This window comes from Podarcis tiliguerta (assembly GCF_965153285.1).
Source record: "Podarcis tiliguerta genome assembly, chromosome: 8".
Taxonomy (NCBI): domain Eukaryota; kingdom Metazoa; phylum Chordata; class Lepidosauria; order Squamata; family Lacertidae; genus Podarcis; species Podarcis tiliguerta.
Window position 1 is genome coordinate 5,394,188 of NC_139541.1, and position 15,974 is coordinate 5,410,161.

The following is a 15,974-nucleotide window of genomic DNA, read 5'->3' on the forward strand; positions in this document are numbered from 1 at the left end:
CGTGAGGAGGCACCTCTCTTAGGGAAGGGGCGGCAGCTGCGGCTGTCCAGAGGACTCCGAAGGAGAGGGGAGAGGAGAAGAGGGGACACTCCACAAGGGAAGGAGTCAGAAAAAGAACGAGAGGCTGCCAGCTCTGCTGGCAAGGGGTGACATAGCTGGGCTCCTGAGCCTCACAGAAAGAATGTAGTTGGTCAAGGGAGTGTGATAGGAATTTTATGGTATTAGACATAGATCAACACAGGAAGACCAACCTGGAACCATTTTGATTCTTAAACTGACCAAATCCTTTCTCTGCAAGGTTAAACTGGAAAAGCCTCCCCATTGTCTTTCCTCACAAATCCTGTCTCAAGGATATGTCTGCTTGAATAAGGTGTGAGCCTGTGACCTGGCCCAGGAAATAAGTATTTTACCACTACAAAAGAATGGCCAGGCACCCCAGGCAATCCAATCAAGTAACTTGCCAGACAGGAGATAAACTGTGACAGGAGAAAAACAACATTTAAATTTCTGATGTAGGTGGGATGTATCTGAGGGGTGGTCTTGATCTAGAGAATGGGAATTTCAAAGTCTTTATAAGCCCTTGCACAGCAATTTTGGGGGTCCTCTTCCTCTCCTGCGTGTTAGGGGTGTACCCTGTTGCAACAGATCAATAAAGATCAAGCTTACTAGCTGCCTTGCTTCTCAATATTCTCTGGTTGGCCTCTGTTATTTTCTCCTACCAATAGGGAACTTACGTAAGGACTCTGTATGGGCTCTTGGATACCCCATAAGGGAAAAGGGCAATTTTTGTTTACAACAGGAGCCGTGGACTCAAAAAAGTCCAAAACCTCTGGGCTAAGGGAAACCCAGCCAGATTGGGGGGAGGGGTATAAAAAATAAATTATTACTATTATAATTATTGGCAATTTCTCAAGTCTTTAAAAGTTGTTACACACACTTGTCTTGGCTCCTCACCTCCATGCAACATGTAAGGTGAGAAACTCTGTCACAACAGTAAAATTAAGATCTAACTTGCTTTGACTGGTTCCTGCCGCCGCTCATTTTTCTCTGACCCATCATGGATTTAGCCCCAACCCCAAGAAACTAGTAACTGAAGGAGATGGGTCATGGGAATTGAAGCGTATGCTTTCTGCATTCAACACACCCACTGCCAAGCAGCTCCATCTCATCTGCCCCCAACCCCATACCACCCTCTCTCCTAAAATAGACCGAGGTCACTGAGTCCTTCCCAGCAATAGAATTAGCCGTACTGGAAGATTCCTAAAATGTTATTAATCCAGAGTTCAGAGTTAAGAATTCAAAGGCCCCAAATATAAAATAAACGTTCATGCCATGGGATGCATATGCACCCAGTGCTTTTCAAGCTGCACTGGCTCCCGGTGGAGTACAGGGTCAGATTTAAGGTGCTGCTTTTGACCTTTAAAGCCCATCGCGGCCTAGGACCCTCGTACCTACGAGACCGCCTCTCCCGGTATGCCCCACGGAGAGCCTCAAGGTCCATAAATAGCAACACCCTAGTGGTCCCGGGCCCGAAGGAAGTTAGATTGGCTTCAACCAGAGCCAGGGCCTTTTCAACTCTGGCTCCGGCCTGGTGGAACGCTCTGCCTCATGAGACCAGGGCCCTGCAGGATCTGATTTCTTTCCACAGGGCCTGTAAGACAGAGTTGTTCCGCCTGGCCTTTGGCTTGGAGCCAGTTTGATTCTCTCCCTCTCTTTCTTTTTTCCTTTCCGTCTCCTCCTGCGATGAGGCTACATTTTAATATTTTAATGTTCCATTATTTTAATGTTGTATTTTACTTTTGTTTTTAAGTTGTAATCATTCATCTTGTTTTTATTATTGCTTGTAAGCCGCTCTGAGCCCGGCTTTGGCTGGGGAGGGCGGGGTATAAATAAAAAATTATTATTATTATTATTATTATACACAGCAAACACATAAGTACAGGGGAGCAATCCCGTCAGCTTCTTTAGGAGACAACAAGAGCCTGCAAAGCAGGCTACTAATAGTAGAAAAAGTATTAAACTGTACATTTCAAAGAATATATATATATATCACCCTAGCATTGCATGGCATTAACATTGTTCTAACCACTAGGCCACACGGACTCTCCTAGACCCTTGGCACTGAGGCCGGGAATTCCATGTTCTCAACTGCCGTTGCCTAGCAACGGAGCTTGTGACCGTTTGAGGTACCTCAGCATCCCAAGGTTGGCAGAGGTGGGCAGTAGTGGCCTTCGCTCCATCACTACAGGCGAGGATGGCATCCCGAAGACTCCTGGAGGTAAGTAGAGGTTGCCATGGCCAGGGGACTTCACTCTGGAAGCTACTTGCATTAACTTTATTAGCTCTATGAGCTCTGGCCCAATGGTTGCCAGTGGTTTGATTCGAATTAATTTTATAATGAATGATTTTAGAGTGTTGTGTTGTACTGTTTTATTGTTGTTAGGGAGGGTGGGATATAAATAAATAAATAAATAAATAAATAAATAAATAAATAAATAATAATAATAATATTGTCACAGACCAGGATAAAAAAAAGAAAGAGCATATAAATAAAGTAGCAGTTAGGATATTTTTTTTAAACCGATAATTGTTAGAGCAAATGAGGACCAAGAAACAGGCATAGGATAAAACATCTGAATAAAATACAAGATTAAACACGGATATTGGATGGATAAAAACTGATAATTAAAACAGATAAGAACTAAAAAACAAAGACACGCAGTTAAAACAACTGTAAGAGCGTAAGAACTTAAAAACTCACAGTTAAAACAACTGTAAGAGGCTGCAAGTAGAAGCCTCTGAAATAGAGGACAACTCACAACATTAGAAACTGCTGTGCAAATATGGTTAAAACAGACAATTGAAACAATGTACAACAATAAATTGAGAAATAATTTGTTGTAGTAAATGGGTTCTGGCCACTCGCTCCTCCCTCACCTACCCTCCAGCAGGGTCAGGTTTCTGGAACGGAGGCCGGCAGCCATTTACTTTTTGACAAAACAAAACGCAACAGAAATGGTCCAAGGGAGAAGACTATGCTCCTTTGTTACCAGTTGCCCCACTCTGCAAGCTGCTTACACAAACTTGCAGGCAGAAATTCATCAGGTATAGCGTAACCAAGTAGTCAGGTGTTGGACTTAGATTTTCCTTCAGATTGGCACATAAGACAAAAGAAAGTTTCTTGTTTAAAAAATTATTTTAAAAAACACAAAGTTAACATGCTTAAAAAGCAGGCACATCTTTTGTATCTTGCAGGCAGATAAAATAAAAACATTGTTTAGTATAGCTAACTAAGATACTCACTTCTAAGAACAAAGACAGAGATAGGATAGTTTCAAAGTCCTTCAGTAGATCCGCATTACAAAGTCAGCAGGAATCCCCATTACAAAGAGACACAGGATGGCTGCCAGCAAGGTGGTACACTAACAGCTGGGCAAATCGCAGGTTGCAAGAGCAAGCTTTCTCAGCCATTCTTAGGATCTTTATTCACAACTGTCGGTCTGCAGGGTTAAAGCAACAGACCTCTTTCCCATAACTCTTGTGGCTTTTTGATTACCCACAATACTCTGCTCCTTTCTTGACCAAATTTTGAAATCCTTAACTTCACTACACCCTCCCCTCGAAGATGAAATTACAGGGTTAAGTCCCTAAATTTCATCAAAACAAAGTATGTACAAACTGATGTAAACATTTCCAGCTTGAGTGGTTAAGCAGCCTTTTAAAGAAAAAAAATCACTAGCAGCACACTCAAACTGATCTTCCCAAAACTAAGGGGGTTGCACAAATAACTCATCGTGGGTCAATACCGCAGGCACAGTGAAAAAGCTGTGAAATAACGAAAAACTTCCTAGCCGATGTTCTGGACAGGATAGACAAGGATAACACATCAAAAGTATCTTTAGCCTGTTTGTGTTCGACTTCCAAAAGGAGTTAACAAAGAAAATTCAAGTTCCACATACATTTTCTTTCTTTCTTTTATAATAATATTTATTAGTGGTTTTATAGTTAAAGAAAAAAGAAAAAATATGAGAGAGAGAAAAAATAAAAAAATTAAACAGTACATCAAGACAAGAAAAAACAAAAACATTTAAAAACACATCCAATTTCCATATCTTTATCTTTCATTTACTTGTTTCCTCGACTTCCTCACACCTCCCTTTTTTGTATTCTAGTTCAACTTAGCTAATTCAGCAAATCCTTTCCCTCTTTCTCAATTTTTTGTTCTATGATTTATCTTAACACAATCTAACTTTAAATTTTTCACTTTTACCCATTAACAATCAGTTTTTGCTTAAATCTTTATAACATTTCTGCTAAAACTGTAGCACCCTGCTTGTGGTTAACGCTTAGCTGGAATGAAATATTCAACGCAGCAATAGAGAAATTAAAATAATAATTTATTTGTTAGACAAATAAATGATTGGCACAGTGGTATATGGTTAACAAAGCTCTGCACAGCCAGCCCTGGTGGCCAGCACTTATATTCCCTCAGCCCAGCCTCCTTACTCCTCCTTTGGCTGCCTCTGTCCAATCAGCCTGGTTGAAATTCCTATTGGCTGTTTGCTAGAACCAATCATAAAAGATACACCCATTTCCTATTACCTTTTATGGGAGACAAAGAGCTATATTTCCTTCTATCATATATCTTACATTTGCCTCGACAAGGCATCTTAATTACCAGATTACCCTTTGCTCTTTGCTCTTCTGGCAACTGGGGCAAATGGCTAAAACAGATGGCTCATGGTTTTAAATTTTGTCATATAAACAGAGGTCTTGGGTTCACCTTCTCACACACCATCAATGAAATAAGAATCTAACATAAGAATCTAACATTTCTTACTTTCTAGATCTTTTGCATAATTACACTAACGTCAACACATTTCATATATAACACAGATAGATTTTTAGAAGAAACGAATTTAGTAAAAAACAGTTTCCAAAGGTAAAAAACAGTTTCCAAAGCAACCTAAACGCAACCTCAGAGCAGTCTCTTTTCCCAACCAGCTGCTGCAGCTGCTGTTTTTAGCTCTTTGCCCTTTAACCTTCTCAGGATACCTTAAACCTTGGGAAGATGCCTGATGGGAGGCACTATTTACCAACTCTAATTAGTGTTTTTGCAGCTTGGATTGTATTCTGTAATTTGTATGACCTTTGCTCCCAGCTTTTGCTCCTTTTTACAACTTTGAGGTACATAAGTCAATGAGGGGCCCTGTTCAGGAAAATAAAACAAAAAGTTCTCAGCCAGCTGGTTTTTGCCTTGCCTGGAGCAAGCATCTGGAGCAAGCATCTACAAATATATTTTTAAGCTTATTTTAAAATACAAATCTTGATCAGATGCCTCAAAACCTTATAACTTCTCTAAAACCTTATAACTTCCATACATTTTCACAGTATTAGCATGATGTTCTCTAAAAGAATTAGGCACCTTTTGGTATTTCTCTTGATAAAGCACAGGACTTAGCTTGGCCTCCGATGTACTAAGGCCAGGCCAGTAAACGACTTGCTTAGGGGGGAGACTGGTAAGATTTAAACTTACAGCCCAGTCTCCTTTCTCAAAACTTTGAGTCACTATTTCCAGATCAGAAAGACCTTTTTGTTCAGCAGTGGGCTGGTCTTTCTCTCGGGGCAACAATTCTTTGCTCAGGTGCACCACAGGTTGCCAACTTCTCTCATTGTCCCGTTGGAACAAAGTTTCTCCTAATCCTATTTGACTGGCATTGGTTTGCATTTCAAAAGGACGCTGCTGGTCAGGGGCTAGAATCACCCACAAACTTACTAGGGCTTGTGTTACTAACTCAGCGGCTGGCTTGAATTGGTGTAAGAGCCATTCCAGTACACACTGGATTTCTGCTCCCAGGGATTTGATGTTTCCCAAGCCCAATCTGAATCCGAAATCATTCACTTCCCCTTGAGCAAACTGACATTTATACATTTTAACAGTCAATCGGCCAAAGCTCTCTGCACATGCTTAAGGTGTTCTGGCCATGACTTAGAAAAAATTAACTAACTTTTTCCAATCCCTCCCATCTCCCTCTGAGCATGGACAAAGGATTTTCTAGGAGCTTGCCGAAACCTGGCTGGTCTGACACAAACTCTGGGCTCTTTGAGTAAATCTCAACCAAAATTCCTAACCGATTTTGAACACAGAGGTGGGGTGGGATGGGATCCCAATCAAACCTGAAAACACTTCTACTCATAACATAACCACACTGTTTCCTAGGACTAAAGTTCTGTAAAAGACCCACCAAATCCCATTTCTTCTCCACACAAACATTTGCATTACAAAACATTTTTTGAAAAACGATAAACATATCGACTGGGTCTTTATAGTCCTTGAGCTGTGGACAGAAAAACTCTTTTTCAGGCACAAAAGGGGTAAACTCTATTGTGCAAAGAGACTTTTCCACAGTTTCTAAATGACCTAGGAGAGAGTGACCAAATCTCTGCTTTACTTCAAACGCAGCCAAATCTCCCACCATGGCAGAGGACTCAAAACTCTCCACAGTGGCTTGGCTGGGCTGAGCTGGCCCCCCTTTCTCTTCTTGCCTCTCAGCTTTTGGCTGACAGGACACGCTTGCATCTTTCACAGTCTGCGTCGCTAGGGGGGTCAACCCCGCTGCAAGCTGCTGGAAAGGAACTGTAGATTTCAAAACCCCTTCCCCCAAAGTAAGGTTTGCACAAACTTGGGGTTCAGGGACTGGAACAAAGGGATCCCCCTTAAAATCCTGGGAGGGAACTGAATCAACAGTTGCAGATTGGGGAATTAAATTTCCACCACTAGGATTACTCTTCCGAAAATTGGACTGGTTCAGCTGGGACAAAACTAAGTCTTTTGGCAGAGTCACAATATCAGAGTCTATGCTTCAAAAGGAAGGCAGAACAATTCGATGAAGGTGGACACTGGGAGGTGTGCTAGATGCTGAGGTGGGCCAGTTCACACCAGGAGTGGCAGTGTGTATTAAGCCAACCCTCTTCCCAACCAATTTCTCAGGAACAGCAGTCACAGCAGTTCCAGTGGTTTTGGGAGTTATAGCATCAGGCGCCCAACCTTCACCCCTCCCATCTGGGATAAGGCTTCCCTCAGCCCTCAAACCTTGAGGTGTTGTTCCCCAGTTTCCCATCCCCTGTACCTGGGTGGGTAAGACCTTGATGGAAAAAGAGTTCACCGCAAGTTGTTGTTGGTAAACCTTAAATCCCAAATCGTTCCCCACCAGGACAGGACTTTTGCACACTTCAGGATCATGTACTATAATTAGGTGGTTTCCATAGTACCCCTTATACGATACTGGAACAATGGCAGTAGGTTGAAAAATCTCATTCACACCATAGGGGCTAATCTTTAAGGGTTTCGCCTGCATCTGTATGGACAAAACCAAATCTCTGGACACACTGGTAATGTCAGACCCAGTGTCTCAGAAAGAGTTCACAGCAATTCCGTTGATCTCAATGGGGGCTGTAAACTTCGAATTAGCCCACTTCAGATGAGGCACACTTGGACCAGCACCAGTCCTCACAGGTCCCACAATAACTGCACTTGAAGTGGCTACAGCTGGTTTGGAAGCTATAGCGTCAGGAGCTGCTCCACCCTTCTCCTCCGGGACCAGGCTTTCCTCAGTTCCTGATTTTTGCTGTTCCGCTTCCCAATCTTCCTCAGGTCTTCCTCCAGTCGCTGGATCATGCGCACCGCAGGAGTCAAAGTCAAAACTGGAGGCTTCTTTTCACTTAATTGGGGGCAAACTGCTTTTACATGCCCCGTTTCTTACAATAAAAGCACAGTCTGGAACTCGGAGACAATTTAGCACGTTCCCCACCTGCTGTAGAGGAGTCTTTTGCAGGAGTAGGGGGACCCCTGCTTTGATCTTGAACGGGAGGGCCGGACCTCCCGCCAGAAGCTGAAGCTGCCGGTCTGTACCCACCAGCCAGTCCCCTGTTGGCCAGATGAGAACGATTTAGTCTAAAAGATTCTGCGAATTCTGTGGCCTCCTCTAAAGTTCGTGGACTTTGGTCAGCAACCAAACTCGCAATTTCTGGGGACAGGTGGTGCATACGTTGCTCCATTAGCATCAGCTGCCTAAGTTCTTCAAAGCCACACACACCTTCGGCTGAAAGCCAAAGTTCAAAGTTCTGGGCCATTTTCGCAGAATACACAGCAATTCTCTCTGAGGGACGAGACTTATCCCCTTTTTGGAGAGCCCTCCGATAGTGCTCAGGATGAGGTCCATGCCTTTGCATGACTAATTTTTTTAAGCGCTCATAGTCATTGATTTGGGATGAGGGGAGATGGCCCATCAATTCGGCTAGGTCTCCACAAATTAGGGAGCACAAAATTGGCATGTACATTTTCAGGGACACCCCCATATCTCGGCAGGTTACTTCAAAAAGAGTCAGATAACTCAGAACATCGGGGGGGGGGGGCCCTGATATTTCAGAAATGCCCTCCAGTTAAGGTTGCTCAAAGTTAGCCCCGGAGGAGACTGTCTGCGATTTTCTCCTTGTGACTGTAGTCACACCTTGGAACAGGATGTCGAGACGCCCGTCCCTCCGGACGCAGGTGTTCCGCCGCCGCGTATCCACACGAGGGTCTAGGGAGAAATTCCTCCTCCTCCTCCTCTGCTGCGTACTGTCGCACTGCTCCACGAGTTTCCCAAGCTCTTACTGGCGAGTAGACCCATCCCGGGCTGGGCGGACGCCGTCTCACTGTTCTGTGAATGTCGCGCGATGGACGCTCTCGACGGTAGTCTCCCACAGACACTTCTTGCAGCTGCTGCCGCAGATCTTTTTTTTTTTAATTCTTTTTATTGAGTTTCTCTTAAGAAAGAAAAAGATTTTAAAAAAGTAAAACAAATCAACAGATTAATAAGCAATATCCGTACATAACACAGGAATGACATTCATTACCATTTTTGTCCTTTTCCTTAAAACATTATATTTTTAAATATTTAAACCTTTTCCCTACACCTCCCTTGACCTCCTAGCCTCCCATTTTCAGGTTTCTTAATAAGAAGTTCTTTCTTTTTTCTGCAGCTATTAATTGTTACTGGTTTGCGAGTCGTAAGACTTATATCAGACCTGCTATAGTTTTTAAGTCTCTATAGTTACGCTGCTGCCGCAGATCTTGATACTCATAAGCCATCCGGCTGACTCTCGGCCCCATAAGAATGGACTGGCCCATGTTTGGAAACTTATCACGGCAAACTTATCCACCTTGGCCTGGGTTTTGCACCCACTCTACCGCATCGCCCTCTGAAAACTCCATCTCTTTGGGCTCTGCATAAACAAGATAGTTCCCTCTAGGACGTGTGGAGGCCATCCTAGCTTCCACTTCCTCACGAGGTGACAAGGGTTGGTTAACTGGCGCCCCCCTCACTCTCTCCATGTTGCAGGACTCTCGCCCACCCTTCCGAGTTCTTAATTCGCTGGTGTCCCCCAGCTCTCTCTCCGACTCGGGATCTCCCAAAAACCAGGAGGCGGATTCCGCTCTGGGACTTGGAGGTTGGGGGGCGTTGTCTCTGAAGGAAGGGAACAGCCTTCTCCACCCGGACCCCATTCGTCCACAGTATGCAACGTGTATTCCTGGGAAGCCCCGGCTTCCATAATTCCTGACTATCTCTATCCAAAAAAAAAATAAAATGCCTGTAGTACACAAAAGATTTGTGCCAATTTAAAATCAAAGTGCCTTTCTGCAGGGAAGTTCCATCCCACCGCTGCCACCATGTAGTAAAGGGGCTCCGGCCACTCGCCCGTCCCTCACCTGCCCTTACCCTCCAGCAGGGTCAGGTTTCTGGAACGGAGGCCGGCAGCCATTTACTTTTTGACAAAACAAAATGCAACAGAAATGGTCCAAGGGAGAAGACTATGCTCCTTTGTTACTGGTTGCCCCACTCTGCAAGCTGCTTCCACAAACTTGCAGGCAGAAATTCATCAGGTATAGCGTAACCAAGTAGTCAGGCGTTGGACTTAGATTTTCCCTCAGATTGGCACATAAGACAAAAGAAAGTTTCTTGTTTAAAAAATTATTTTAAAAAACACAAAGTTAACATGCTTAAAAAGCAGGCGCATCTTTTGTATCTTGCAGGCAGATAAAATAAAAACATTGTTTAGTATAGCTAACTAAGATACTCACTTCTAAGAACAAAGACAGAGATAGGATAGTTTCAAAGTCCTTCAGTAGATCCGTATTACAAAGTCAGCAGGAATCTCCATTACAAAGAGACACAGGATGGCTGCCAGCAAAGGTGGTACACTAACAGCAGAGTGCTCTTTCTCAGCCATTTTTAGGATCTTTATTCCCAGGTAATTAAAAGACTGATAACAACACTAGGTGGGTGTGAATAGCTGGAGCCCCAGGTGTCAAGCCCCCAAATCAAACTAGAGAACTTCCTTCCTAAGATAACAATTTACACATTTGGAGACTGTCGGTCTGCAGGGTTAAAGCAACAGACCTCTTTCCCATAACTCTTGTGGCTTTTTGATTACCCACAACACTCTGCTCCTTTTGTAGCACCCTGCTTGTGGTTAACGCTTAGCTGGAATGAAATATTCAACGCAGCAATAGAGAAATTAAAATAATAATTTATTTGTCAGACAAATAAATGATAGGCACAGTGGTATGTGGTTACCAAAGCTCTGCCCACTCCAGCCCTGGTGGCCAGCACTTATATTCCCTCAGCCCAGCCTCCTTACTCCTCCTTTGGCTGCCTCTGTCCAATCAGCCTGGTTGAAATTCCTATTGGCTGTCTGCTAGAACCAATCATAAAAGATACACCCATTTCCTATTACCTTTTATGGGAGACAAAGAGCTATATTTTCCTTCTATCATATATCTTACGTTTGCCTCGACAAGGCACCTTAATTACCAAATCATCCTTGCCCTATTGCCCTTTTGCTCTTTTGCCCTTCTGCCCCTGGCAACAGGGGCAAATGGCTAAAACAGATGGCGCATGGTTTTAATTTTTGTCATAAACAGAGATCTTGAGTTCACCTTCTCACACACCATCAAAGAAATAAGAATCTAACATAAGAATCTAACATTTCTTACTTTCTAGATCTTTTGCATAATGACACTAAAGTCAATACATTTCATACATAACATAAATAGATTTTTAGAAGAGAAGAACTTAGTAAAAACAGTTTCAAAAGCAATTTCTAAAAGCAACTTTAGAGCAGCCTCTTCGGTTTTCCCAGCCAGGTGCTGTTGCTGTTAGCCCTTGCCCTTTAACCTTAGGAAAATGTGGCTGATGAGAGGCCCAGGACAAACTATTTACCAACTCTTAATTAGTGTTTTTGCAACTTGATTGTATTCTATAATTTGTATGACCTTTCCTCCCAGCCTGTAATTTCCCTTCTATAATTTTGAGAAACTTGCCTCCAGCTGGTGTTATAAATCTATGGGGCCTTTGTACAGGAAAACAAAACAACTGCCAGCTGCTTTATGTCTGGCATGAAGCAAGCATTTGCAAATATATATTTTTAAGCTTATTTTAAAATATAGATCTTGATCAGATGCCTCACTTTCTTGACCAAAGTTTGAAATCCTTAACTTCACTACAAATGTACAACAATAAACTATCCCAGGGAGTTGACTCAGAGTCAGGGCTTTTCATGCCGGACTATTTTGAGTTGGGCGATGGTGTGCGCCTACAGATCTGTACACAGAATCTGGCGACCATCCAGGTCTTCTTCTGCTCTTTGCCTATCAGCAAAAGGTCAAAATTTTGCTTTTGTGGGAGGTCGGCGAGCCTCAGCAGTAGGGGATCCATGATTTTACTACGTGCCTCTTTCTCCAATTCTATAGTCGGGGCACCTTGCACAGTCCTGCTGTCTCTCGGTGTCTAATATTCTTTGCCTGACCGTAGCATTTGCCTGGCCCAAGCCCAGACTTAGAAGGGCTTGAGGGGCAAAACCCAGTTTCCGGAGGGCGTTCAGGACTGCAGTCTGCCAGCCCGACTGGAATTGGTCACAGAGGATCAAAGGGGCTATATCCCTCGGGGGAGCAGATTCAATGTCAGCCATTTGTAGATTGATGTTAGGCAGATGCTAGCCTCCACTCTCATCATCCCCGTTTCCAATCTAATCCATGCATTTGAGACAAAATCTGGGGACTTGGAGGAGAGCTCTAAGAAGAGGGAATCAAACTGATTCTAAGCCAAAGGTCAGGTAGAACAACTCTGTCTTACAGGCCCTGCGGAAAGAAATCAGATCCTGCAGGCCCCTGGTCTCATGAGACAGAGCGTTCCACCAGGCCGGAGCCAGTGTTGAGAAGGCCCTGACTCTGGTTGAGGCTAATCTAACTTCCTTAGGGCCCGGGACCTCTAGGGTGTTGCTATATATGGACCTTAAGGTCCTCTGTGGGGCATACCAGAAGAGGCGGTCCCGTAGGTACGAGGGTCCTAGGCTGTGAAGGGCTTTAAAGGTCAAAAGCAGCACCTTAAATCTGACCCTGTACTCCACCGGGAGCCAGTGCAGCTGGAAAAGGACTGGGTGAATATGCTCCCATGGCAGAGACCCCGTGAGGAGCCTCGCTGCAGCATTCTGCACCCGCTGGAGTTTCTGGGACAGCTTCAAGGGCAGCCCCACGTAGAGCGAATTACAGTAGTCACATTCTGACGTTCCTGTTTCTCTTTTCTCTTTTCTCATGGACAGGGAATTGATTTTGATGAAGATCAAATATCATTAATCAGCCTGGAAGATGGGGAGGATCTTCCTCCAAGGTAATCCTGTGCTAATCCCCTCCCCCATAATCAATTGCTTTTAAAAAACAACCCGGTCCATTTCTATGGTGGTGGTGCCTGGGGTCTTTGAAGGATGGGAGGCAATAAACCCTTTTGACAAAAGTGCTACTCCTCTCTCCCCTCAGCATCCCATCCACAGCTTCCATGGATGCGGCTGATCTTCTTCCTGAAAGCGACAGCAGGGACCGACTGAAGGACAGATTTTCGGATGTCATCGCAGCGATGAAGAGTGGGAAGATCCGAAGGGAGGCGCTCCGAGATCTTTCCACCCTCCTGCAGAAGATCCAGGAAAATGTGAGTTGCGTCGCGAGTTCCCGCCTCCCCCATGGAAATAAAGGCACAGGACACCAGTATTTTAGGTTAATGGGCAAAATTAGGCCACAACTTTATTGATTACAGGAATTGAGCGGTATTGGCTTAGGCATTGGTCCTATCGACTAACCGGCTTCAGCCTGATTGCTAGAAGACCGGCAAGGATTAACCACCAGTAGGGGTAGTCCTGCTGATGTACATCAACTCAGTGGCGTAGCGTGGGGGGTGCAGGGGGGGCCAGCCGCACCGGGCGCAACATCTGGGGGTTAGGGTTAGGGGGTGCAAATCCACGGATTAGGGGGCGCAAATTACTTGCCTTGCCCCGGGTGCTGACAACCCACGCTACGCCACTGCGTCAACTAGGAGCTCCCCCAGGGTCACCCCTCGAGGGCATGCCTTAGGCCCTCACCTCCATAGCCTTCGGACAGGGAATCCTTTACCGGACTACCCTTTGATATGGGGGAAGGTGATGGTGCTTCCCCCCCCCCCACTCATCTGCATAACAATTCCCTTACCAATGCCTAACCGCCAATGCTGAGGAAGTTGTGACGATTTGCTACGAGATAGGCAAAAAACCCAAATGGCTGGTGCCAATTTGCCAAGTGGGAAAAATTCCTACCAGGCCCCTTGATGGCGACCAACCGAAGTCCATAGCAATGTCAAAGAGCCAAACCTAAAGGGTGGGAGGGTGGGAAAACCGGAGCTGCTGGGGCACTGGGAGAAAAAGGGAATCCTCAGGCGCGCCGGCCCTAAATAGCGCTGGCCACACCTCCCGGGCCAGCCGATTGGCTGGCAAGGGAGATGACGCGCCCGGGGATTCCCTACTCTTGCGGGGGCTGCAAGCCAGCCCCCGAGTACGTAGGGGGAGGGCATGAAGCCCACAACCCCACCTCCTCTCCAGCTCAGAAGTGGCTTTACTGAAGGAAAGCATTGCAACCATGCAGGGCTGTCAAGGCCTTCAGGCTGCTGCTTCTAGGCCCACCCTGCAAGGTGCCCAAGGGCCAATCAGGCATCCCAGCACATACTCAATTTGGAGAACAGAGCTGGGCCATAGTGAGTAAAATGGCTGAGAAAAGAAGAAAAAAGCAAACATTAGGAAAAGAGGGGTGGGAATTCAAAAAGAAATGGATTTTTTTCTGTAGAGGATGCTAAACCCTTCTCTGGGTTTCTTCTCAGCCATCGGTAGCGGTTTCTGCATCCTCCTTTGGACAACTGGTGGCGATTTCCTGCCTTTGTGCGTTGGATCCGGACCCGGAGAGCAGGCAGCGGGCAGCAGAGGCTCTCTGCCATCTTCTGCCCATCCTGCGGCGCAACGAAGGTAAGACTAGAAGAATGTATCCCAACATGGGGTGGGGGTGAGCAAGACCCAAACTAACCCTTTGGCTTTCCTTTGCAGAGATGCTGCCACGAACGTCATGGAACCAAACGCTTATCACCAGAGCTGAGAAGGTCCTCAGATCCACCGGAGGACCGGTTCCTGAACTGTTCGTGAATAATTGTTACTCGCTTGCCAGGGTAAGTCGCTGTCTCTCAAGCACCTGGGCTTTCTGCTCCCCAGCCCTGCCCTGTGGGCATCTCTGACCTTCCTCTCTTGTTTCAGATCTTTGGCGCCTTTCTCCCTGCGGAGCAGCTCTTGGAGGCCGTGTGCTTCCTGGCCAGAGACCTGGTTGTCGAGAGCAGCTTCAACCCACTGGATATCTCCCACTTACTGCAAGAATTCATCAAGCAGTTTGGCGGCACAAAAGTGGAGGTAAGGCATCTGCAAAGGTAGGAGAGAAGAAGATTCTCTGCTTTGGTGTAGGGGAGACAACCTCATGCCATTGGGTGGCCGGGACACATGTTAGTTGAGAGGGGCCTGGCAATGTCAGGACAAGAACGTCAGCCATGGATTCAGGGATGGGGAATCCTCCTCCTTCTGGGAGTAGACTGGCAAGCTTCTTCTCTTGGCCCACAATGGCTAGGAGAACTGGAGCCCTGGAGCTGCCTGGGTCCAATACTCCCAAGGACCCTGAGTGGTACCTTGGAAGGAAGAGGCTGTGGTGGCACAGGTCAAGGGTCCCTCTTTCAATGAGGGATGGAGGGATCCGCCTGCAGAAAGCCCCGCTTCCTTGTACTCTCCAAGCAACCCTCTCCTTTTCTTTGACAGGTGAAGGTGCTGCTGGAGGCCTTCTATGAGATCAGCCAGGGGCCTACAGTTCAAGGCAGAAGGATGGCCGTCTTCGCTTTGTCCATACTGTCACACCACCACCTGGACAAAGTGGTTGGATACCTCCTCCAGTTTCCCTTCAGGTATGGATTCCTCCAGGTTCTACTGGGCTAAGGGGAAGGTTGGCAAGCTGCAGGGCTTGCTCAGAAAGCCCTTGCTGCCATTTCCTCTCTCTGGAGCATGGCAGCAAGCAGAAGACTTGAATCTGACCATTGCTCTTGTTTTTGCATTCACAGAGACTGCGAGAGAGTGTGGAAGGAGGTTTTAGCATCGGCCGACCCAGAACAACTGATCCATCTGACGGCCAAGCAGCTTTACGAAAGCCCCTTGGCGGAATCTGCCACCGAAGTGGTAAGGACCTACCACCTGCTTTCTGGCTTCCTTCTTCCCAGGGTAATATCTAGGGATTCCTGTATTCTGCAGAGAAAGTGACTTTCACCTCTCTCTCTTCCAGCAACATCTAACCAGCCTGTTGCACGCCATCCTCAGGATGGAGGACTACAAGGCAGCTGTGCACCAGAACTTCCCACAGCTGCTCATCGCTCTCCTGGGGATGGTTATGAACTTCCACTATGACCAGGAATTCCTTGGGTGAGTAGTGTGTTGAAAAGGGACCAATGGAGTCTTTCCCCCTTCAGCCTCGGGGGGTTTCCAGTCCAGCTTGGCTTTGCAAGGGAGGCTCTCCTTCAGGCGGCTGCTAGGGAGGGAAAGATGGGGAAGGAATT

General features: G+C 45.9%; 1 protein-coding gene and 1 long non-coding RNA gene across 4 annotated transcripts in view; both read left to right on the plus strand.

Annotated features, from left to right (window-relative positions):
- The window catches only part of LOC310683800 (uncharacterized protein), a 47,676-nt gene extending 31,711 nt beyond the window's left edge, over window positions 1-15,965 (plus strand). Inside the window, exons 1-9 of one of the 3 annotated variants that reach the window (XM_083454187.1) lie at window positions 2,064-2,278; window positions 12,643-12,710; window positions 12,857-13,025; window positions 14,220-14,361; window positions 14,440-14,558; window positions 14,644-14,793; window positions 15,190-15,332; window positions 15,486-15,600; window positions 15,704-15,965. In XM_083454187.1, coding sequence (XP_083310313.1) covers window positions 2,255-2,278; window positions 12,643-12,710; window positions 12,857-13,025; window positions 14,220-14,361; window positions 14,440-14,558; window positions 14,644-14,793; window positions 15,190-15,332; window positions 15,486-15,600; window positions 15,704-15,844 — 1,071 coding nt within the window. In that variant the 5' untranslated portion in view covers window positions 2,064-2,254 and the 3' untranslated portion in view covers window positions 15,845-15,965. Of the gene's footprint in view, window positions 1-2,063; window positions 2,279-9,219; window positions 9,334-12,642; window positions 12,711-12,856; window positions 13,026-14,219; window positions 14,362-14,439; window positions 14,559-14,643; window positions 14,794-15,189; window positions 15,333-15,485; window positions 15,601-15,703 lie in introns of those variants that run through there. The other 2 variants (XM_083454188.1, XM_083454189.1) reach the window with 2 other exon arrangements.
- The window catches only part of LOC310683945, a 51,980-nt gene that overhangs the window by 7,644 nt on the left and 28,362 nt on the right, over window positions 1-15,974 (plus strand). The window lies entirely within an intron of this gene.